This window comes from Sander lucioperca, chromosome 23 (assembly GCF_008315115.2).
Source record: "Sander lucioperca isolate FBNREF2018 chromosome 23, SLUC_FBN_1.2, whole genome shotgun sequence".
NCBI classification, from domain to species: Eukaryota; Metazoa; Chordata; class Actinopteri; order Perciformes; family Percidae; genus Sander; species Sander lucioperca.
In genome coordinates this window covers 9,723,781-9,743,127 of record NC_050195.1, presented here as the reverse complement: position 1 = coordinate 9,743,127, position 19,347 = coordinate 9,723,781, and the positions used below count along the sequence as shown (strand labels likewise).

The following is a 19,347-nucleotide window of genomic DNA, read 5'->3' as shown; positions in this document are numbered from 1 at the left end:
TTCCAGCGACCGTTTATCTGCTCAAGGTACATGTTGAGGACGTATATCGGCATCTAAGGACGCATCGCGGCCCGTCCCTCTCCGTCTCACCCCTCAGCATCTCCATGATAAATTATGCCCCACTCCATTCCCTTCAGTTGAATTAAAATGCTGTATCACTCAATAGGCACGTACTATATGGAGACCTATTGATATGCATCCAACATGGAGCATGTAATGAGACGAGATGACAGAGTGCCTGGACTACATGTGCACCTGTCACACACTGCCGGCCAAGTCAGCGGGGTAAAAGACGAAGATGAAGATGAACAGAGCAACACACACATACACACACACATCTCCCTCGCTGTGTGGCTGATTTACAAGTTATGGCCTTTTTCTCCTTCATTCCACTGTCATTGAAAGAAGATTAGATGGGGAAGATTGCTTTAGACATCAAACGTCATACGGTCGATCCGTCATAGCAGTCGCTTTCAGCGCAGCCTCTTATAGAGAGCTTTCTGGATGCATTCACAGTATGAAAAAAAGGAAAACACTCTGCGCCTTCCCAGTGTCCAACCTCGCCTTCAGCGTCTCTAACCTCCCCTGTTTCTCCATTCCACAGTCAACTGATGCTCACTGGGATGTAAGGGCACTATTTTCTCCCCTTACCCCACCCCCACTTTTTCCTTCCCTTTTCTTCCTGTTTTCTCTCTCCCTTTTCTTTATCGCCAACTTGTGAATGGCAGCCAATCAGGGGCAAAGTCGCCTCAGCTTCAGACTCGGTGACATCCACCGCCAGAAGTGATGCACTGCTAGAGAAAGAGAGAGGAGGGGATACAGAGAAGGGAGGGGGGGGGAGGGAGAAACAGAGAAAGACAGAGAAAGACAGAGAGAGAGAGAGAGAGAGAGAGAGAGAGAGAGAGAGAGAGAGATGATAGAAAGTAAGTGTAGAGGAGGAAAGGGAGAGAAGCCAGAGAGCGGGGAGAAGAAATGGGGCGAGGGAGGGCAGAGAGAAAGAGAGAAGCATAGAGCAAGTGAGGGAAGCAGGCAAGTGACTCTCTCTCTCTCTCTTTCGCTCTCTCTTGCACAGACACACACACACTCCCATACACATTCGCACCAGCTGTGCTGTTGTCAGTCTTGGAATGTAAGCACTGCCGTGAGGAGTCAGATTCTCCATCGCTAAGCACTGCTAAGGAGTAGGAACACAGCACTGTGCACTCAGTGACACAGATGGATGCTAAGCTGTAAAACTCAAAAAGGTAAGGGCTTTTTTCTGGTGAATGTTAAAGGGCATATTTGTATTTTGTCTGGCATATTTGTATTTTGTCTGCCTCCAGACTCCAGGGGATGATCTGCTTTTTTTGCGCTGTGACGATGCCCGACTAATGCAGCACTGTGGCTCTCTCATGAAAAGAAGTGTTGCAACTTCAAAGAGGTCGATAACAGCTAAATTGACTGAAGTGGGGAATGTTTAGATCTGCTGTCCAATGCTCTAATCTTGAAACTGTCTTCATAATCTATTTGTGTACAAGGTGTGCTTGAAAATGAAAAAAATAAATAAATAAATAAATAAAATGTACGTGGTAGTACCACAGTAGATTTTTGTTAAAAATCTGAACTTTAAGCGTATTAATGCCTGATAAAACAAACCTAAACATTACTACTAGGAAGTATTTTTTTAGCATATATCAATTCCCTTTAAATTAATTTAAAAAGATAAATGTGAGCCCATGACACCTGTCACACAGGGAATAACAATGCATATGTGCAACTTTGTCATACTATGCTTTTTTTTTTTAAGTATTAGTACTGACTTTGTCACCCAATCCAAAGTGGTTTTCGCAATCCATACTGTGCAATAGAGGATGCCCATACATCTTATCTACATGTGTAGATGCATGTGCTTGGCTATGTGTGTGTGTGTGTGTATATATATATATATATATATATATATATATATATATATATATATATATATATATATAAAAAACTACAATATATAACAATACAAGTATATGTGCATATGTGTTTGCACCTGTTCCAAGTGTCCATTCCAGGCTCTGTGTGTGTGTGTGTGTGTGTGTGTGTCTCTGTGTGTGAAGACGTATTTGTCTGCCATGAGCGTGAATCATACGTGTGATGTGCTCTGGGCAGATTTGATGGAGAGGCACTGTACCATTCATATCTCTAAAAACGCATGAAGGTGTTTATCGTGGTGTTCGAGCGGTGCAGCGAAAGCAGCCAACAGTGTTGCTGAGTATGTACATGTGCATATCCTCCACAGCACAAACTTAATCCTCCCCTTACTCTTCTTCGCTCTCTCTAACCGCCTAGTCCTCGGGTGTGCTGCCTCACACACCGACAGCTTTACAGTCACCAAAGTGATATATTAGGGTGTAGTAGTGTGCTGTGCACCGGGTCATCCATGTAACGCCATTACTGTTTAGTGCAAATTAGCCACTAACACGCTCCCTGAATTATTGTCAGATATGAAGTGACCTTTCGGTGTAGAAATGAAAAGAGGTGGAAATCCATTCTCCCACACATGTACAGAGGCTCTCATGAGCATTCACACAGCTGGTTTTAAAGGATAAAACATGAATATTCATTTGGAAAACACTATATACGTTAGTGAGGGATCAGGGAGACGGAAATCGGGCTATTCTCTGGACAAATTAATGGTATTAATACGGACATTTTAGGCAGTTCCAATTAAACCCCAGCATTTCAATATCCTTGCAATATCTTGCCAGAGTGTATTTTTTTGTGGTTTAGCTGTGCTAACCTAGAAAGCCTTTCCTTCACATACTTAGATCTATAGCGAGACATATGGGTAGGTTAATTGATTATTATTACCTTGTTAAAATGCATACTCTCTTCTGAAAGCCATCTCAATAAAAACATTATTTTAAATAATGCAGTGGACTTTATGTTACATTTTCAAAGTCAGCATACCCTTTTCAAGAAAAAAAGGCCCTCCCTCACTTTTAGAGTAGCTTTTCAACAAGGAAGTGTGCACTGTATCACAAAATTGCTTAGAGGATTTCAAAACATGAGTAAAGCTTGCTGAGGTTTGCCAAAGACTGCAGCCAGTGGAGGCAGACTTGGGAAGGTCTAGGGCTCCACCAAGTGGAGGATTGTACAGGTTCTGCGTCTTGGTACATCAACGCCCCTAATGCTAGATTTACATTTGTCTGTGCTGCTCTGTCAATACCAGCAAGAAATCACTCAAGCTACTCAAAGTGCCAATCACAAAACACTAGTGTCTTGCACCCATCTCACATGTGTGGTTAGTTTGTCGTTGCAAAAAATGCTGCATTTGCCAGCAGTAAATCATGCTATTGGATTAACGGTGCACATACAAATGATCAAGACTGGTCATGGCACCGGTTTTGTGACCTTGCAACTCTCCTTTGCTCTTCTTTGTCTTTGCCACTCCCAATTAATGTACCTCTGCCTGTGCTCATTTACGATTGTCATACAATATAGTCACTTGTTGAATTCCTCAAGAGAACAACATACGGCTAAAATCAAAATTGGTGTTTGAATGCCAGCAGTTTTAAATGTGGTTGATATTTGGTTTTGGATGGGAGATGTTTAATCATGTCGCCCCACCCTTATGCAACTCTGCATCTCCGTGTGTGTCTCGATTTGCTTGGTTTTAGAGATGTATGCTTCTATAAGAATGTGGAATATATTATGAGAAAATTTCATGAAATAAATGTTAATCAAAATGTGACCTTTAATTTTACGTTAAATCCATGCAAACGGCGTGGTATGTTTTCTCTGGGCCAAAGTTGAAGCAACTGTCTGTACAGCACAGATGGTCAATGTAGGTGTTATATTCCCCCATGTATGGAGGCTTATCAATTTATTATGCATGCAAGACCTCTTGAAAAGGTTTGCAAACTAGACTTCTGCTGCACATATTTATTGTCCTACTAAAGTCAGAGAAGGCATGAAAGTGCTTAGTTTTAATGTTTGTGGGTAAGCCTGCGTGTTCAATTTTGGGATGCATGTGCATACAGATTTATACAGACTAATGTGCGAGGCTGTGCTTTTCTGGGAAGAATATCCTGATGAACAGCTAGTTTATATCTGATCAAAGATATTCTTATTCAGTAAAACAAGAATGTATAATTTTGCAGATTACAGAAATGGAGCACAGCGGAGCTCTTGCCAGAATGTGTCTTAGCCACGATTAAGAAGAACAACCCTAGACTTTAACACTTTAAAAAGCATACTCAAACAATTCGGTCCCTTCACATCTCTGTTTTTAATGCCAAGCTGTATAAGCTGTCTACAACTTAATCTAATCATAAACATTTTTTTTTTTTTTTTTTCAAACTCCACTATTTAATAGGCCAAATGAGTTGAGATAATTCAGCTAGAGTCTATAGGATCTGGCATTGATTCAGTAAGCTCACTTATCCTTTAATGGAGTGTTTGGAAGAATTCTGAAAAGACACACTGGCCTAATGCTTAATAGGCCCACCACATCAAAGATTAATATCCAGAATGCTATTAAAACTCAAGGGCAGGCTGGAATGATAATTAGAAAATGCAATCACAAGCATCAGACTAGATTAATTGCAAGGCGGCGTTTCCTGATTTCGGGAACGCACGTGTCACACTCATGCCCCATCATGGGCATGCACAAGAAATTAAAAAAAAATGCAGCAGTGATCAGCAATTTACAACACTACCTATATATTATCTCTTCTACTGAAGCAGTACATTTACAAAATTAAAATTCCTGTCCTGGCATCAGAGAAAGACACAGTTGTAATTCATATTCTTGTAACATGTTTGTAGATTATTCAAAGGTTTAATAATAATAATGATTATACCTTTATTTGTATAGCACCTTTCATACAATTAAATGCAGCCTGAAGTGCTTTACAATGTGGTATTAAAACAAAACAATAATTAAAGAAAAAACAACATACACAGAAATGACAACATACATAAGAGTAGGTCATAAGGAGAGACAAAAAAATCAAAAGGCAAAGAGCTAAAAGTAGTAAAAGTGGCAGTAGAAAAAAAAAAAGCTAAAAATAAACCACATTAAATAAATGCCAGCCTGATTAGGTAGGAGTTTGGTCAAGTCTGCCATGCTGCTTTAGGTAGTGAGTACCAAGAGCTATTCCATTTTTTTTGGTGTGCTTTACTTAAGCCCTAATGACAGTGTTCATCCGTAACAAACTTTGATCAACTCAATCAAAAAGTATTCAGAAGACTTGGAAAGTATCGCTGATTTAACAGATAACTGAGCGAAGCTGGTCTGAGTGTCTAAGAAAGAGCCGAGTGAGCAATGTTTTAGGTTGAGATCTCATTAGCTTACTTATTTCATTTTCTATTCAAAGGATTACATTCATTTATATTCCGTACTTCACTTTCATCAATGGGACCTTAATACTAATTTGTCCATAGAGAGTAACAGGCCCTTTGTTCATGTGAATACTTCTACTGATAATACAGTCCTTATTTAAGAGCTCTGAACAAAAGCAGAGGGATTGCTAAAGTCGCATGTGCCCAACTTTATACAGCATACCCTGAGGTACACAGTGAATGCTTGTCAGGCTATCTCTGGTCCTCTGGCCCTCGTACGGGAACCCTACTAAATAGGCTCTTTTAGCAAGAGAGGCAAGATTTATTAGCATTAACTTCCAAAAGACCATGAATTATGCATGCACAGCCAAATTACCTATCAGGACGAGTCCTGGCAGTGACACAGCCTAAGTGACAAAGGAAGACTACCAATACCACAAAATACCTTATCACAGTCACAAAGCCTGACACATACTGTACCTGGGGGTCATTGTGGCGATTTCTTACATCCATGTAGATTTTCTCCTTTTAGAGTACATCATAACATATTGGGGGAGAATACAAATCCATGGAATTAACCATCAATATGCATATATGCCGAGACAGATTGGAGTTAAAACCTTGGAGAAAACGGCTAAGGGGGATGGAAAAGATATGCGTCTTTAGCAAGACAATTTATCTCTACACAGGGTTGTGCAGGTTGCTCTGTAGTGTTGTAAATGAATGAGTGCAAAGCAGGAGATACACATAAAAAGTTAGTGTCAGTTGAGTGTTTTACAGTGGTGCCTTTGGCTCATGGCAGAAATATTCTGCTCCTAGACAAGCCTGTATTTAGCTATTAAAATACACTCACTGTGCATCATCAGTAATGCAACTTAAGATTAGTGAAGTGCTGCTCACGCTTTTACTACGGAAATAAAAAAGAAACAAGGAAACATGCCAGGTAGCTGCAGTGAGTAACCTTAATTTAACAAATGTGCTGTGATGATTGCAGTCTCTTGTTGACACATTTAGATTGCAGTGGCTTTTATATTTTTTTTCAGTCATTAATCACTCCCTTAGAAGTTTGTCTAATGACCCCTACTGCATTAGTTTTGCATACTTTCACATCATTAGATTATTTAAATTTCATTAAACAAGTCTACCCGAATAGGTATCTAAATATGGGTTGAATAGTTTTAGAATAATGTTCATTAATTTGTACTTTTTCATTTAACAACCACTATATTTAAATGGTTTTTTTGAGTTTATTCATCTTAGACAAATCCAATCACGGAATTAGGACGGTGAAGCTCTCCTTCACTCGCACAATGCACATTTGGTGATTGCAGAACTAGCTGCTGCCCTGGTAAAGCCCAATTTGAAATAGATGAATGGCATACAGAGTTGTTGTATACATAAGTGTTGCCCAATGGTAGTCCACAATCTGCCTCAATGGATCTTAACTGGCTAGGGTTTGAAGCCTATTATAAAGGAGATACACGAGTGTCGTGAAAGTGCTCCTCCACTAAAGTGTCCTCTTTTCACAGGGATCCAAAGGACATCAAAGAGAGGAATACAATGTCTGTTCTGTTGACACTGCCTTCCAGTGTTCATCCTATCAGAAGCTCATTACCATAATTCAGAAGTCATCCAGGACATTTCCCAGCTGATTGGATACCATGATAACCAATCAGGTTCTGCTTCTCCTGATGCTCTCTATCCTGTGGCCCAGTACTGCCCTGCCTTTCACACCCGGGAATATTGGGAATCTGTTTGGGGTGCCAGAGAGTGATGGCAGGATTCTTCAGCGCTCCAAACGTGGATGGATGTGGAATCAATTCTTTCTGCTCGAGGAGTACGCAGGAAATGACCATCAATATGTCGGCAAGGTACCGTGTTTAAACACATTGTCTGCAGACTAATTATAGAAGGTTTGGCTTGTTGAAGTAGTGTTTGATGTAATTGGCTGAAGATGAATGGGCTGCCAGAAATCTGGCTGTTACAGGCACAGTTAACTGGAGCTATCAGATACACAGCGAGTGCACATAAACTCTCTTCCTGCAGTCTTGAACAGTCCTTTTTGTAAAGTACTTTTTATTGCATGGTTTGCTCAGTGAAAAAAAAACAAAAAAAAAAAACATATTACTGTAAATCTAAAATCAAAATGACATTGATTTATTGTTGTGCAGATGCGGATGCCATCAATGTAAAAAGGAATATTTCCTCAACACCCAAAACACAAGGTGTGGCATTTTTTTAACATTAAATATGAAATAATTTTTATCAGACGGGCTTCACACCACTGCTCAAATCAGTCAATAATACCAAGGGTACATGAGTCATGAGCTGAAGCTCCCTGTTGGCAAGCTCTATTCAAAAGAAAATCGCTTTTCTTTATTCCAAAATGTCCACATAAAGAGATACATAGTACTGGGTACCAAATTCAATACTTTTTTAGGCACCAACCGAATTGCCTCCTTAGTATCGAAAAATACCTCGTCACTCAATACCATATTTCAATACGTAAGGAGCAAATCTCATCAGCGTCAGTGAGCCAATTAGCATGCAGCATGCTTCTACGAAGATGTAATAATGCTGGTGATTGGCTGTCTAACATTACACGTCATAGAGACACGCAGGAAAAACTCTACGTTACACACAGAGATGGGACTCACGTAGTAGGAGCTGAAACAAGTAAAAATATTTGTGTCGTAACACTTAATGTGGTAATTTCCTTTTGTTAAAATTGATTTTATGAAATTGTTATCGAAAAAAGTATCAATCAGGAACCGGTATTGAAGTCACGGTATTGGTACCAGTATCAAATTCTTTTTAACGATACCCAGTCCTAGAGGTACATAGACATTGTAACATGGTGGAAAATAAACAGAAATAAAATTAGTAGAAAGCAATGCCCGTTGCTCTGTAACTGCAAATCACCAATAATCAAATTCTGACATTCTACATACTTTCACAAAGTGTTCACAAACATATCATGTTCCTGAGGGCCAAACATGCAACTGCATATGAAGGAGCTACTTTACTTTGTATACAAGTTTGACAAATACTGTAATTCAATGGGTGATTTAAAAAATAAACACAGATAAGGTACAAATGTAATCATCAATACCAGGGCAAGGCCCAGACAAATCAGACTCAAAACATGCATACATTTAAAACCAGTCTCGGATGTCAGAAAATATGTTTCAGGCCAAATTCTAAAAATGCGGCTCTCGCAAGACACTTTTCTCAGAAGAATCAGAGAGAAAAAAAGGAGAATTTTGGGACAATGCTCCTCCTCCCCACCCACCCAGATTAGAGAGGTTCTTGTCAGCTCACCCATGCTAGCACTATGAAGACAGGTGTGATGGGGAACGCTACAGTTATCAACTCGAGGGAGGGAAATGAGGTGACTGTCGACAGCCAATTTTCTCAGAGGAAGCTGGCTTTCATCACACACCTCATACTCCGGAGTAAACAAGTGTCTTGTGCAAGGTTGAGTAGGGGGATATGACAACTTCTTTTGCAAAAAAACATCATCCTGATGTGGTGAAAAGAATGGAACAGCAAAAATAAATGGAATATGGAGAGAAGGAGGAGGAAGAAGAAAACATATCAATCAAGAAGGCCAATGAAATCCACCTAGCTGTGTTATGTGATGAAGCAGCAAAGCAAATGCTAATAACTATAAATGGGGCCACTCCTTGATATGTCGTTGACTGGTGCGACTCTTTGATGCTCTCTGGCGCCCAGCTTCTGTGGCATGACAGCAATCACATCACCAGTTCCCTACTCTTCCTGTGTCCAATATCATTCACTATTAAACTGTCAGAAAAACACGCGGCTGTAATAAATTACTGAGGGGCATAGTGCAGACACATACTGCCATTCTGCTTTACAGAAGGAGCTGCAGTGATCCGTATCACTAATTCAATCAGTTTAACTTTAGAGTTTTAGATAGAGAGACAGACCGGGATGGTGACAGAGACAATATGGAGAACAAGTTTAAGGATAGATACATAAATATAGAGACCATATCAAAGGATGGATGGATAGAAAATAATAGAGAGAGAATAATCAAGCGATCATTTAATCAACAGTGAAATAATTGGCGCCTATTTTTTCCCCAAGCAAAAATGCCATATATTCTCAATTTGTCAATTTCCTTTGTCATATATGACAGTAAACGTAATATCTTAAGGTTTTACTGTAGACTATTAGACAGGCAAAAAAAGAACGTTGATGACATTGCCATGGCCTCTGAGAAATTGTGAATGTCATTTTCTTGCACCATTTCCTTAAAACTTCAGTTAATTGAGAAATAAGTGGGCACATTGATCAATAATGAAACTAATCGTTAGTTAAAGCCCTAAAAACAAGTTATAAGTTGGATGGATGGATAGAAAACAAGTTGATAAACAGATATTAGAGCTGCAATGATTCAAGTCCAGTCAATTCATCGATAAGTAAATACACAGAAAATGATTCCAAACGATTATTTTTTTACAAGTTATTAACAGTTTGTGTCATTTCATAAGCAAAAAGGCCAAACAAGATATGCTGCCTGCCATTGGTTTGCATAAGTGTTAATTGATTGTCTGGACTGTTAGACAAAAACAAGCAATTTCAAGACACTGCCTTAGGCTCTGGGAAATTATGGCCATTTTTTTTTTTCAATAGGAAAATGGGAGGATAATGACAATGGCAGACAGACAAACAAATAAGAGAGGTAGATGGACAGAGAGATAGAACGAGAGACCAAATGCAAAAACCACTTTCATGCCCGGCACAAAGCCATCACAGCCTTGATGTCCCTCCTCATAAAGATCATTTAATGGCCTTTGCAGTGTACTGTGGGAGACCTTGTTTATTTCACATTCAATCAAACCTCTCCAATCAACCCACACACACTCACTCACGGTCACTTGAGGTTGATTTCTTGATTATGCCAATCAAATCTGATGTAAAGAACAGCCACACTCTTGTCTAGCTCACTTTTTAACTGAAATGGAGGCAGTGCACCACTGGGACTGCACCATATAACAAATGCAGCTCATATTGCTTATCAAGGTGTTCAAAATGCATGCTGCTTTGAAGCCTACATTGTGAGTGGTGCTGACGGATACCTCACAGAATGATAAGAAAAATAACTGCATAGCAAGAGTAAGGTTTGGAGCACTTACTCAGCAGCTACTGTCAACACTGAAAAAAGAGCATTGTGTATTTAGTGATTGTAAATATACTATGCAGCGGCTGTGCATGTATCAAGCTTAAAACCCTTAAATCTCATTTTAACTGACTTTCACGGGGCCATTAATGAGTGTGAGCACTCAGTGTGTGCAGCTGTGGTGCCCTACTTCTTAAGCAGGGCTGTGAAGTGTGAACACTTGCAATGCTGAGCAATATAACCACAAACTTTGGATTTTGGAGCATTTGAGTGGCGTGCTTGAAGTGAACTAAATCCTATTAAACCCTGGATACACTGTATTGTCTTGTGCTTTGCAAAGGAAATGTGCTGCTCTAAATTAGCAAATTCAAGGTAGCTCACTTTGTTGTGTTAATATTTTTTGCCAATAAGTCTCCTTGAGATTTCGCAAGGCCTTGTTCGATCCATTTCTGAATGAATTTTGCAGAACTTGTATGAGCTCTGAAAACTACAAAGCACACTGGAGATATTGTAAGCTGCAACTTTAACCTGCATAATATACATTATAGTTTGGTGTCCCAATTGTAAAGAATGTTTGCCTATGTCTTAAGAGACAGAGGGAAAGAGGGAAGAAGAGTAATTATTCTGTATCCATTCTGCACTCTATTTTGCTATCTCCTCTTTGCAGCAGCGAGCAATGCTTACCAGAGACCTGACAAGAATTGCCAATGATTTTGCCGCTTTACTGACAATTCCTCAGTGTTTGTGCAAGGCGATTTAACTCATCAAGGCGCTCTTCTGTGCTTCTGTTGTAAGGCCTTGAAAAGGCTGTGTTTGTGCTGCAAGGCCTTGAAAGGAGAGCCACTAAATCTCTGCAAATATAGTGTGGTATAGTGTTAACATTTGATTTTGTTAAGGCTGTGTGGAAAACACTTTGTGGCACACTTTGTCAAGTGTATGAATATCATTTTTTTCTAGCTGTACTAGATGTAACAGATTTGCAATACATGTTAGGTGCAGAGTTTAGTTTACTTTAGCATGTAAAACTTGCCTCTGGTATATGTCAATCAAAATCAATTTAGCTCGGTTGCTACACTTTAAGTCACTGAATACTTTCTATTATTACCATTTCTATGAGACATCCCTGCAGAAATTAAATCTTAAAACGTCCGCGTTGCTGGTCTATTTAGATGTACAGGAGTGCAAGTATTTTTTAGATGGCATGTTATCTCATAATGTCTCAGTACACATTGCTTACTTCTGCAATATGTCTCCTTATTTGCACTATCATACACACTAGTAAGAAATCTATGGAAAGAAGAGCTGTTTACCCATATGATTAGGAAGTTGACAGCAGACATCCAATAATTAGCAAAAGTGCATGAGGTAAGGGCTTGGACGTCCCCAAGTATAGTGGAAATATGTAAATGCATACCACAAGGTTCTACAAAGACTGTACAATTCCTATTATCCTGTAGACAGCTTGGCTACATAGGGTGCAGGCTCCTTTGATGGCTCGTTGTTTGTTGCTTCTCAGGTTCCTTTTTACAGGATTAACAACCACGACTGGAAATATGGTAATAATCAGATGAAAACTACCGAAGAATACAATCAAAAGATTTGGAAGAGTGCAATTCTTGTGGTCTGTCTCGGAAATTGTATAGGCCTAATTATCACACAGGAAGCATAGAGGTGTCTTTGAATGGCAACAGTTCTGAATATTAGTAAGGATATTTGTCCAGCATTGCTTATAGGCCCTAGTCCTGCAGCCAATATACAGTACCACTACATAGACAATGAATTTCAAGGTAGAAAAAAAGGTGACTGTGGCACTATACAATATAGACTATACAGATTTTTTTTTTTGTTCTCTGGGAGTAAATGCACATACCACATATATAAAACCGATCTGAATAAATAAATTCATACAGACAGACACTCTACTGCTCACCATAATTAGCCTGCCATTCGTCAATAGCAGTAGCAGCCTTCACATCTATAACATCTCTGGTGTACAGCTCCGGAGAGAATTCATATCCACAAACAATGAATAGTCTGTCCCTTGAACACAAATATATGTGAAAATTCAGAATGACTGATATTCCTCTTTATAAACTTTGGATAACGGACGTACATGTGCATCAAAATATTTTCAAAAACAACGCCAAATACTGCACATATTGTTGATTTAAACTTGACAGCATCTTGTTTTCGCATGCGTCCCATTTGCCTGAGAATAGCTAGCAATAAATGTCTAATTTCCATTCAAAGTTGTACCGCTGACATCACTCTTCCAACTGTGGGGGAAAAAAATAATTAGTTTCCTCACAGCATGCCGACATTAATATTAATAAGTTGCTGACGTACATCTGTGTCCCTAACTTCATGTCATTTAAAATGTGAACCCATGAGATAGTGCTCTAAATATATCTGCTGACAGATCCAGTACAGTAATGAGCTTGAATCAAGTGTCTGTCACAGTATGCCGCCGTTACTTCTCCATGACATATGGAGCCACTTCAAGGTGATGGATAGGTCATAGGTGACTAATTTTAGCAATTGTTGCTGTAGGTCAGGTTTTCATCATTTTTCAAAGGCACAATTTGGAAGAGAAATCTAAGACTAATTTGATCTGAACAAATGGAGTATGTCACACTTGACACTGTGGGTGCCAAAGCAATGTTCTGTTCTGAGAGTGAAACAGATAGATCCCTGAGTGGGTTCAGGCCATCATTTCAGCATTCACAGGAGTGTCACAAGGTTTTCATACATCTAGATTATGGTGTAAATGTAGTGGAGCCCCCATTGGCCAAACAGTACAGCAGATTCAATGTATTCATTCCCAAGGAAGTCATGTAGCCTGCGCTGTTTATTTACTGCATGTTATGTAAATTAACTTGGGGATGAAAAATAAAAACTAACCTAAGTGTCGAGATACAGCCGCAACTAGAAAAAGAAGAAAAAAATTGCTAAAAGTTGCGTAAATTGGCCAACTTGAGAGGCGTGTGAGGACAGTAAGGAGTTAAAATTTCAAAATGTTACCTGAAACTGATGCATGCAATTGTTTTAAATACAAAATAAATAAAAAAAGAGAGAATTGGCAACCAGGGTATAAAGTTAGAATTGAAGATAATAATAATATAATAATAACTTTTTTTCTCAGTAATGCCTAAAGACAAAAACACCTTGGGAATACTCCTAAACTGGGAGACCCATGGCCAGACATTTATTTATCTTGTCTTATTATTATTTAAGTATCTTATTTCAAGCCACAGTAAAAAAAAAAACACCTCATTGCAAATAGACTTGATGTCAGCAACAAGGGAGGCAATTATTTGTTATTATGTAGAGAGGTGTTCAAGGGCAAGCATTAGGACTTGTAAATATTCTGGATAACAATTTTTCTCTCAGTTTAATTTCACTTTTAACAGCTAGCTATGCACCGTTTCCATTGGTTAAACAAAATGGCAACAGTGTGTCTTCTTGTCTGAAGTACACGCCAGAATATTGTGCAACTACAACCCCATACAACATTGCTATATTTTAAGTTTGACTCTATATGTATAAAATGTGTCTCTTTACTTTTCAGCTGCACTCCAACATGGACAAAGGTGATGGCAATGTGAGGTATGTTTTGACTGGAGAAGGGGCAGGCACCCTGTTCCTGATTGATGAGAAGTCTGGGGATATTCATGCCACCAAGAGGCTGGACAGGGAAGAGAAAGCTATGTACACGCTCATTGCAAAGGTCCTGGATAGGAAAACCAATGCAGAGCTGGAGCCTGACACTGAATTTAACATAAAAATCCACGATATTAATGACAATGAGCCAAGGTTTGCAAAGGAAATCTACTTCGCCAGTGTCCCTGAAATGTCTGAAGTTGGTAAGTTATGACTCGTTTTAGTTCTTTTAGAGATGGCTGGATTTTTACAGCACAAATGCCCAACATTTTCCGTTTTGGGATTTGCTGCTTTTCCATGTTTTATATTGTAAACTGTTGATTGGGCTGTTAGTTGGACAAAACATGTAATTTGAAGAAGTCCCCATCATTTTTTGTTGCATTTTATTATTCTTATTTCAGTAGAATAAACAATCTAGAAAATAACCCACAGATAAACCTATAAATTCAATAATCATAGGTTGCAGCCATACTTTATTTGTGTATGTATTTATGTATTCATAACTGAATGCCATTATATACTGTAATTAATACAAAGCTGCAATAAACACTGTTCAGGCAATGTAGAAAAACCACTGAACAGTGTTGTTCATCAGTCGGATGCACTGTCCCATTGTGACGCTGTATTCAGTTCTTCAAAGTTATTTACGGCTTTTGTTCTTGTTATTTGTTTGGTCAGGCTTATTGGGTATTCATAACTAGTAATGCCATTTTAATAGGCAGTAGAAATATTGAAAGTTTAGATTGTCTTTCCAATTAAGGATTTGCTTCATTGCGCTTCACTTCATTCTATTCAAGTCATATAAATAAAGCAATTGGCAAGAATATAAACAAAGCTTATGAAAATAATGCATGCAGCTTGAAATCAATCCTCAATTATGCAACCACAAATTAATACACAGGAGCAATCAAGGGTAAATCAAAACCCAATTGTCTTATATGACAATGGCCTATTTGAAATTCATAATGTACTGTTCTTAGATTTCTCGGCTGCATGGATACTGGCAAAAGGTGGGTCAGGGTCACCACTCGTCTCTGGACTGATAAACTGCCTTATATGTTCAGACTGAACACACAGGTTAATCAGCCCAGCCAGCCATGAAAAATCAGCAGCTCCCTTTTATGCTATCAGTGCTGGGACTAAGTGGGACAGATGTTCACGGGTTCATTAGTATGCACGGAGACAGTCCGACCCAAACAGGACACGGCAGAGGTCTCCTGAATGCCAAGGACATTATTTGCAATGTGGAGTTATTGAAACGCTTGGGTGGCTTATGCAGGACTTAATATGGAAGTGACTCAATGACAGAATATCTGAGAGGAAAATAGCTCCTACTAAGCTTACATATTTGTTAGTTTCATCATTTTTATTTACATAGCACACAAATGCCACGTATCCAAGCACCTATATCACTTGGTTGTGGAGGCTCATGAGGTTTGGGTTTTAGTGATATGATACAGTAGGTGATAATGTTTAATATTGCCAAAAATCTCTTTCAATATCGGTCGCTGGGTGTAATCCCAGCTGATAACACCAATACAGTGTCCCTGAGCACAGTCATTATATTCCAGTTGTCAGTATTTATCTAATGTTGCCACACCTCTGGCTCTGACAACAGAGGTCAGAAAGAGATGCATCAGTAATATGGCTTTGCTTAGCTAAAAGCAACACTGGCTGTTTGTATGTGCTACCAGTGTACTTTTAGCCAGGAGTCTGTAAAGCTACGTACTTTATGACTAGATTCGCTATTTCAGTGTTTCAATAATAAGTTGATTACAACTCAACATTACATTTAGTTGTAGGGATGTCCCGATCCCGGCATCGGAGCCGATTTTGGCTTTTTTTTTTTTTTTACTGATCGGGGATCGGCACTCACCCCATTTACCTTACCCTGATCATGTAATCAGCTTGTAGTGATCACAGCTTTTTGCTCCATACATGCACTGCACCATAGACGCACCGCCAGACTGCCTGGAATGCCGGCATTTTTAAACCAAAATGGGCGCGGCCACTCACCAGCGTCTTTCCAGAGAGTGTCTCGTAGTTCGCCAGCCCTTGGCAACAAGTAAAAAAAAGTCTGTCTTTCTTAGCATCTTTAGCATCAGCAGCAGTTTACTTTAATTCTCCACAGTTCTTCCGTATTATTATACTATTTTGGTGTTGAAAGAAAAGACTAATTTTTTGCAGTAAGTCAAAATGTATTAAGCTTAAGACACAATTTAGTTACTTTGTTTACATAGTTCTTTTTGTGTGCTATTATCTGAGCAACGACAAGTATCGAATCCTGACTCTGTTTCGGCAGATATTCAATATCTAAAAGATGGGGATGGGATCGGGAGTCAAAAAAGCTGATCGTGACATCCCTATTTAGTTGTGCAACAAATGTACTTGTTTATTAGTAGGGCATGGTAAAAGATTGATTTATCAAAACATCAGCAGCGCCCCGTGACATATAGTGTGGAAACCTTGATGACGTAGAACCTTTGAGTCACTGGCATTTAAGACACCCATCTACAAGGACACCAGGGTGTAATCAAAGCAATTACTTCCACTGAGGTGCCAGAAGAGAAGCAGTCTGCACGACTATCACTTTTGTTTCACAGTTCCGCCAGCTGCATCAACTACCTTGTTGTTTCTTACAAAAAAGAGAAGAGATGACTACTAATGTTCCTGATTGATTTTACTAAGACCTCACTGCCTTTTTATAGCCAACTAATTCGATTTTAAAACAGAGTCCTGCTATTTCACATGCCATTAGATATTTCTCAGTTTAATGGTTTGCATTGCTAAACAGTTCATTTGGGTTTACATCAAATCCTCTCCATATGAACAGAAAGTAAATACAAATACAGTGAGTTAGTTATTTGATAATGTTGTGCAGTATCACTGCATTGGCATTCAAATTGACTTTGCATGTTCTTTTTTTCAGGTACATCGGTTGTCACCGTGACTGCCAATGATGCTGATGATCAGACGTATGGGAACAGTGCCAAGCTTGTATATAGCATTCTACAGGGACAACCATATTTCTCTGTGGATTCTGAAAATGGTAAGCAGAACCTAGCAAGATCTCTTGGATGCAAGTCTGTAAACAGATCTTTCGCACTGCAAAGTCTTTCTGAGAATTAAATCATATAAAAAAAGATTGTACTCCACTAAACTAAAAAAGAATTACTTTTAGGAACACATCACTGAGATGTCTTGTTTCAGCTGAAATGTAAATGCTGTAGAAATTGTTTATTTTAAATAGTTGATTTCATTGTATCTTTCAACTTTCAATTAAGTATCATACTGTATATAGATCGGGATTGGTTTGCACCAGCTGTTTGGAGAAGAGAAGTTTTTGCATAATGTCCTTCCTACGTTAGTTTCAAACTAATGAGATTCTAAATTGGTTGCACCAGTCAAGTCAAGTAATGTCTTAGCTAGTACATTTTTCTGTAATGTGTATGTTATGTTTTTTAGTTTGGTTTGTTTCAGCAGGACTGTGGAAAAAAACTACTGGCCCCATTTTCATGAAACTTTGTGGAAGGGTGTAGCATGGTAGCCTGACAAGCCAGACCCACATCAAGATGTTGGGTCTGGGAACTCACTATTGGCAGGGCTCAATCCGAGGGGCGGGATAAACGGTTGTCTTTCAAATTCCCTCTACACGCAGTAGGATAGCGCTACAACCAACCAGAGCAACGCTAGTTGATAGATTCAATTTTTGCCGTATCCGGTCGGCAAAACTCCGAACACATCTCCCTTTTTTAAGAATGACTTCAGTGCCGTTCTTTGTTCTTCTCTCAAAGAAAAGCTTAACTCCAAGTCTTCCAGAGTCGCGGCTAAAGCCGATTCCAAAGACCGCTGTTCGCCAGCAGCAGCAGCCATCGTCTTTGTTTTCAAGTAGCAGGGAATTCACGCGGAACCACCGTAACTCTGCCATCATTATGTTAAGCCCGCCCACCGACTCTATACACATGTGATTGGCCTGGCTAGAGTTTGGCTTTTCCAGCTCGCAAGCCAACGGAGAGTTGCTAGACCCCCTGGCTGAAAATTACCTTTGCTGCTTCACTTGCAATCGACTTTGGTGGTCAAAGTGAATTGAAAGACCAATCATCAAGCTCTGAAGACCTTAACCCAACCAACTGTCAGACATCCAGACATCCAGCCAGCCTACCAGGCTGTCAGTCACTGTGTGTCTGTAATCCAGTCAAATGAATAGTCAAGATGCCAGCCCACAAGATAATCCTTCTCTGGGTGAGCAGGCTTATACAAGCACCTCCTCAGGCAGACGTTCTGTGAAGAGAGCAGCCTTAATGGAGGACTTTGAGACTCTGAGGTGCAAGCTTTTAAAGCAACTAAACGCTAAACTTTTTTTTAACTCAACCTTTAAAGTGCTCATATTATGCATTTTGGCTTTTTCCCTTTATTGTCTTATATATCTTTTTTGTGCATGTAATAGGTTTACAGTTTAAGTGAAAAAGTCCACCCCAAAGGGACTTACCATCTCCAACAGAAAACACTGTTCACAAACTGCTCCAAACAGCTCTATTGTAGTCCAGCCGGTACTTCCGTGACAAACGTGCGTCACTTTGTAACACACGTTATAATGCTCGCCTAGCTGCTAGCGTGGCACGCCCTCATACTCTGCTTCTGACTGGCTAGTAGTCCTTACCTAGCTACTGCACATGTGCGACTCCCAACAAAGATGGAACAGAAGTGAGATGTCTCACTCTGTAGCTAAAACAGAGAGCTCAACATACAGGGTGAAAAGAGGAGCTGCAGCAATGTGCAGTACAACAAAAATATGGTGTTTTTTGAAAATTAAACCATGTAAACCTATTCTGATATATCTCTGAATACAATTATGAACCTGAAAATGAGCATAATATGAGCACTTTAAAATCATGAAGCTACAACATTTAACATTGACAATATATTGCAACAGATTTGTTTCTATTCATGTATACTGTAGATTAAGATGTTACTGATGTGACTTTCTTTATTATGTCTGATTTATTACATCTTTACGCAAAATGTGCTTATTAACGTGCAACTTGAATTGTCGCCTAGTTGATCAAAGGACACCATATGTTGCATTTCTATCATTGTAGAAGACAAATTGGTCCATATGCTACTCAGATGTTACCTCTAGAAGTAACTAGGTGTAAATAATTAGAAACAACTGAGCCCTACAAAAGAACTACTCTGTTTGGTGCAACCCATTTTAAGTATGC

At 39.2% G+C, this 19,347-nt stretch overlaps 1 protein-coding gene across 1 annotated transcript in view; it reads left to right on the top strand.

The window, feature by feature from the left end:
• Window positions 1–970: 970 nt before the first annotated feature.
• The window catches only part of cdh10a (cadherin 10, type 2a (T2-cadherin)), a 31,112-nt gene continuing 12,735 nt past the window's right edge, over window positions 971–19,347 (top strand). The window contains exons 1-4 of the mRNA XM_031285287.2: window positions 971–1,244; window positions 6,846–7,187; window positions 14,034–14,328; window positions 17,055–17,174. Coding sequence (XP_031141147.1) covers window positions 6,978–7,187; window positions 14,034–14,328; window positions 17,055–17,174 — 625 coding nt within the window. The 5' untranslated portion in view covers window positions 971–1,244; window positions 6,846–6,977. The remainder of the gene's footprint in view (window positions 1,245–6,845; window positions 7,188–14,033; window positions 14,329–17,054; window positions 17,175–19,347) is intronic.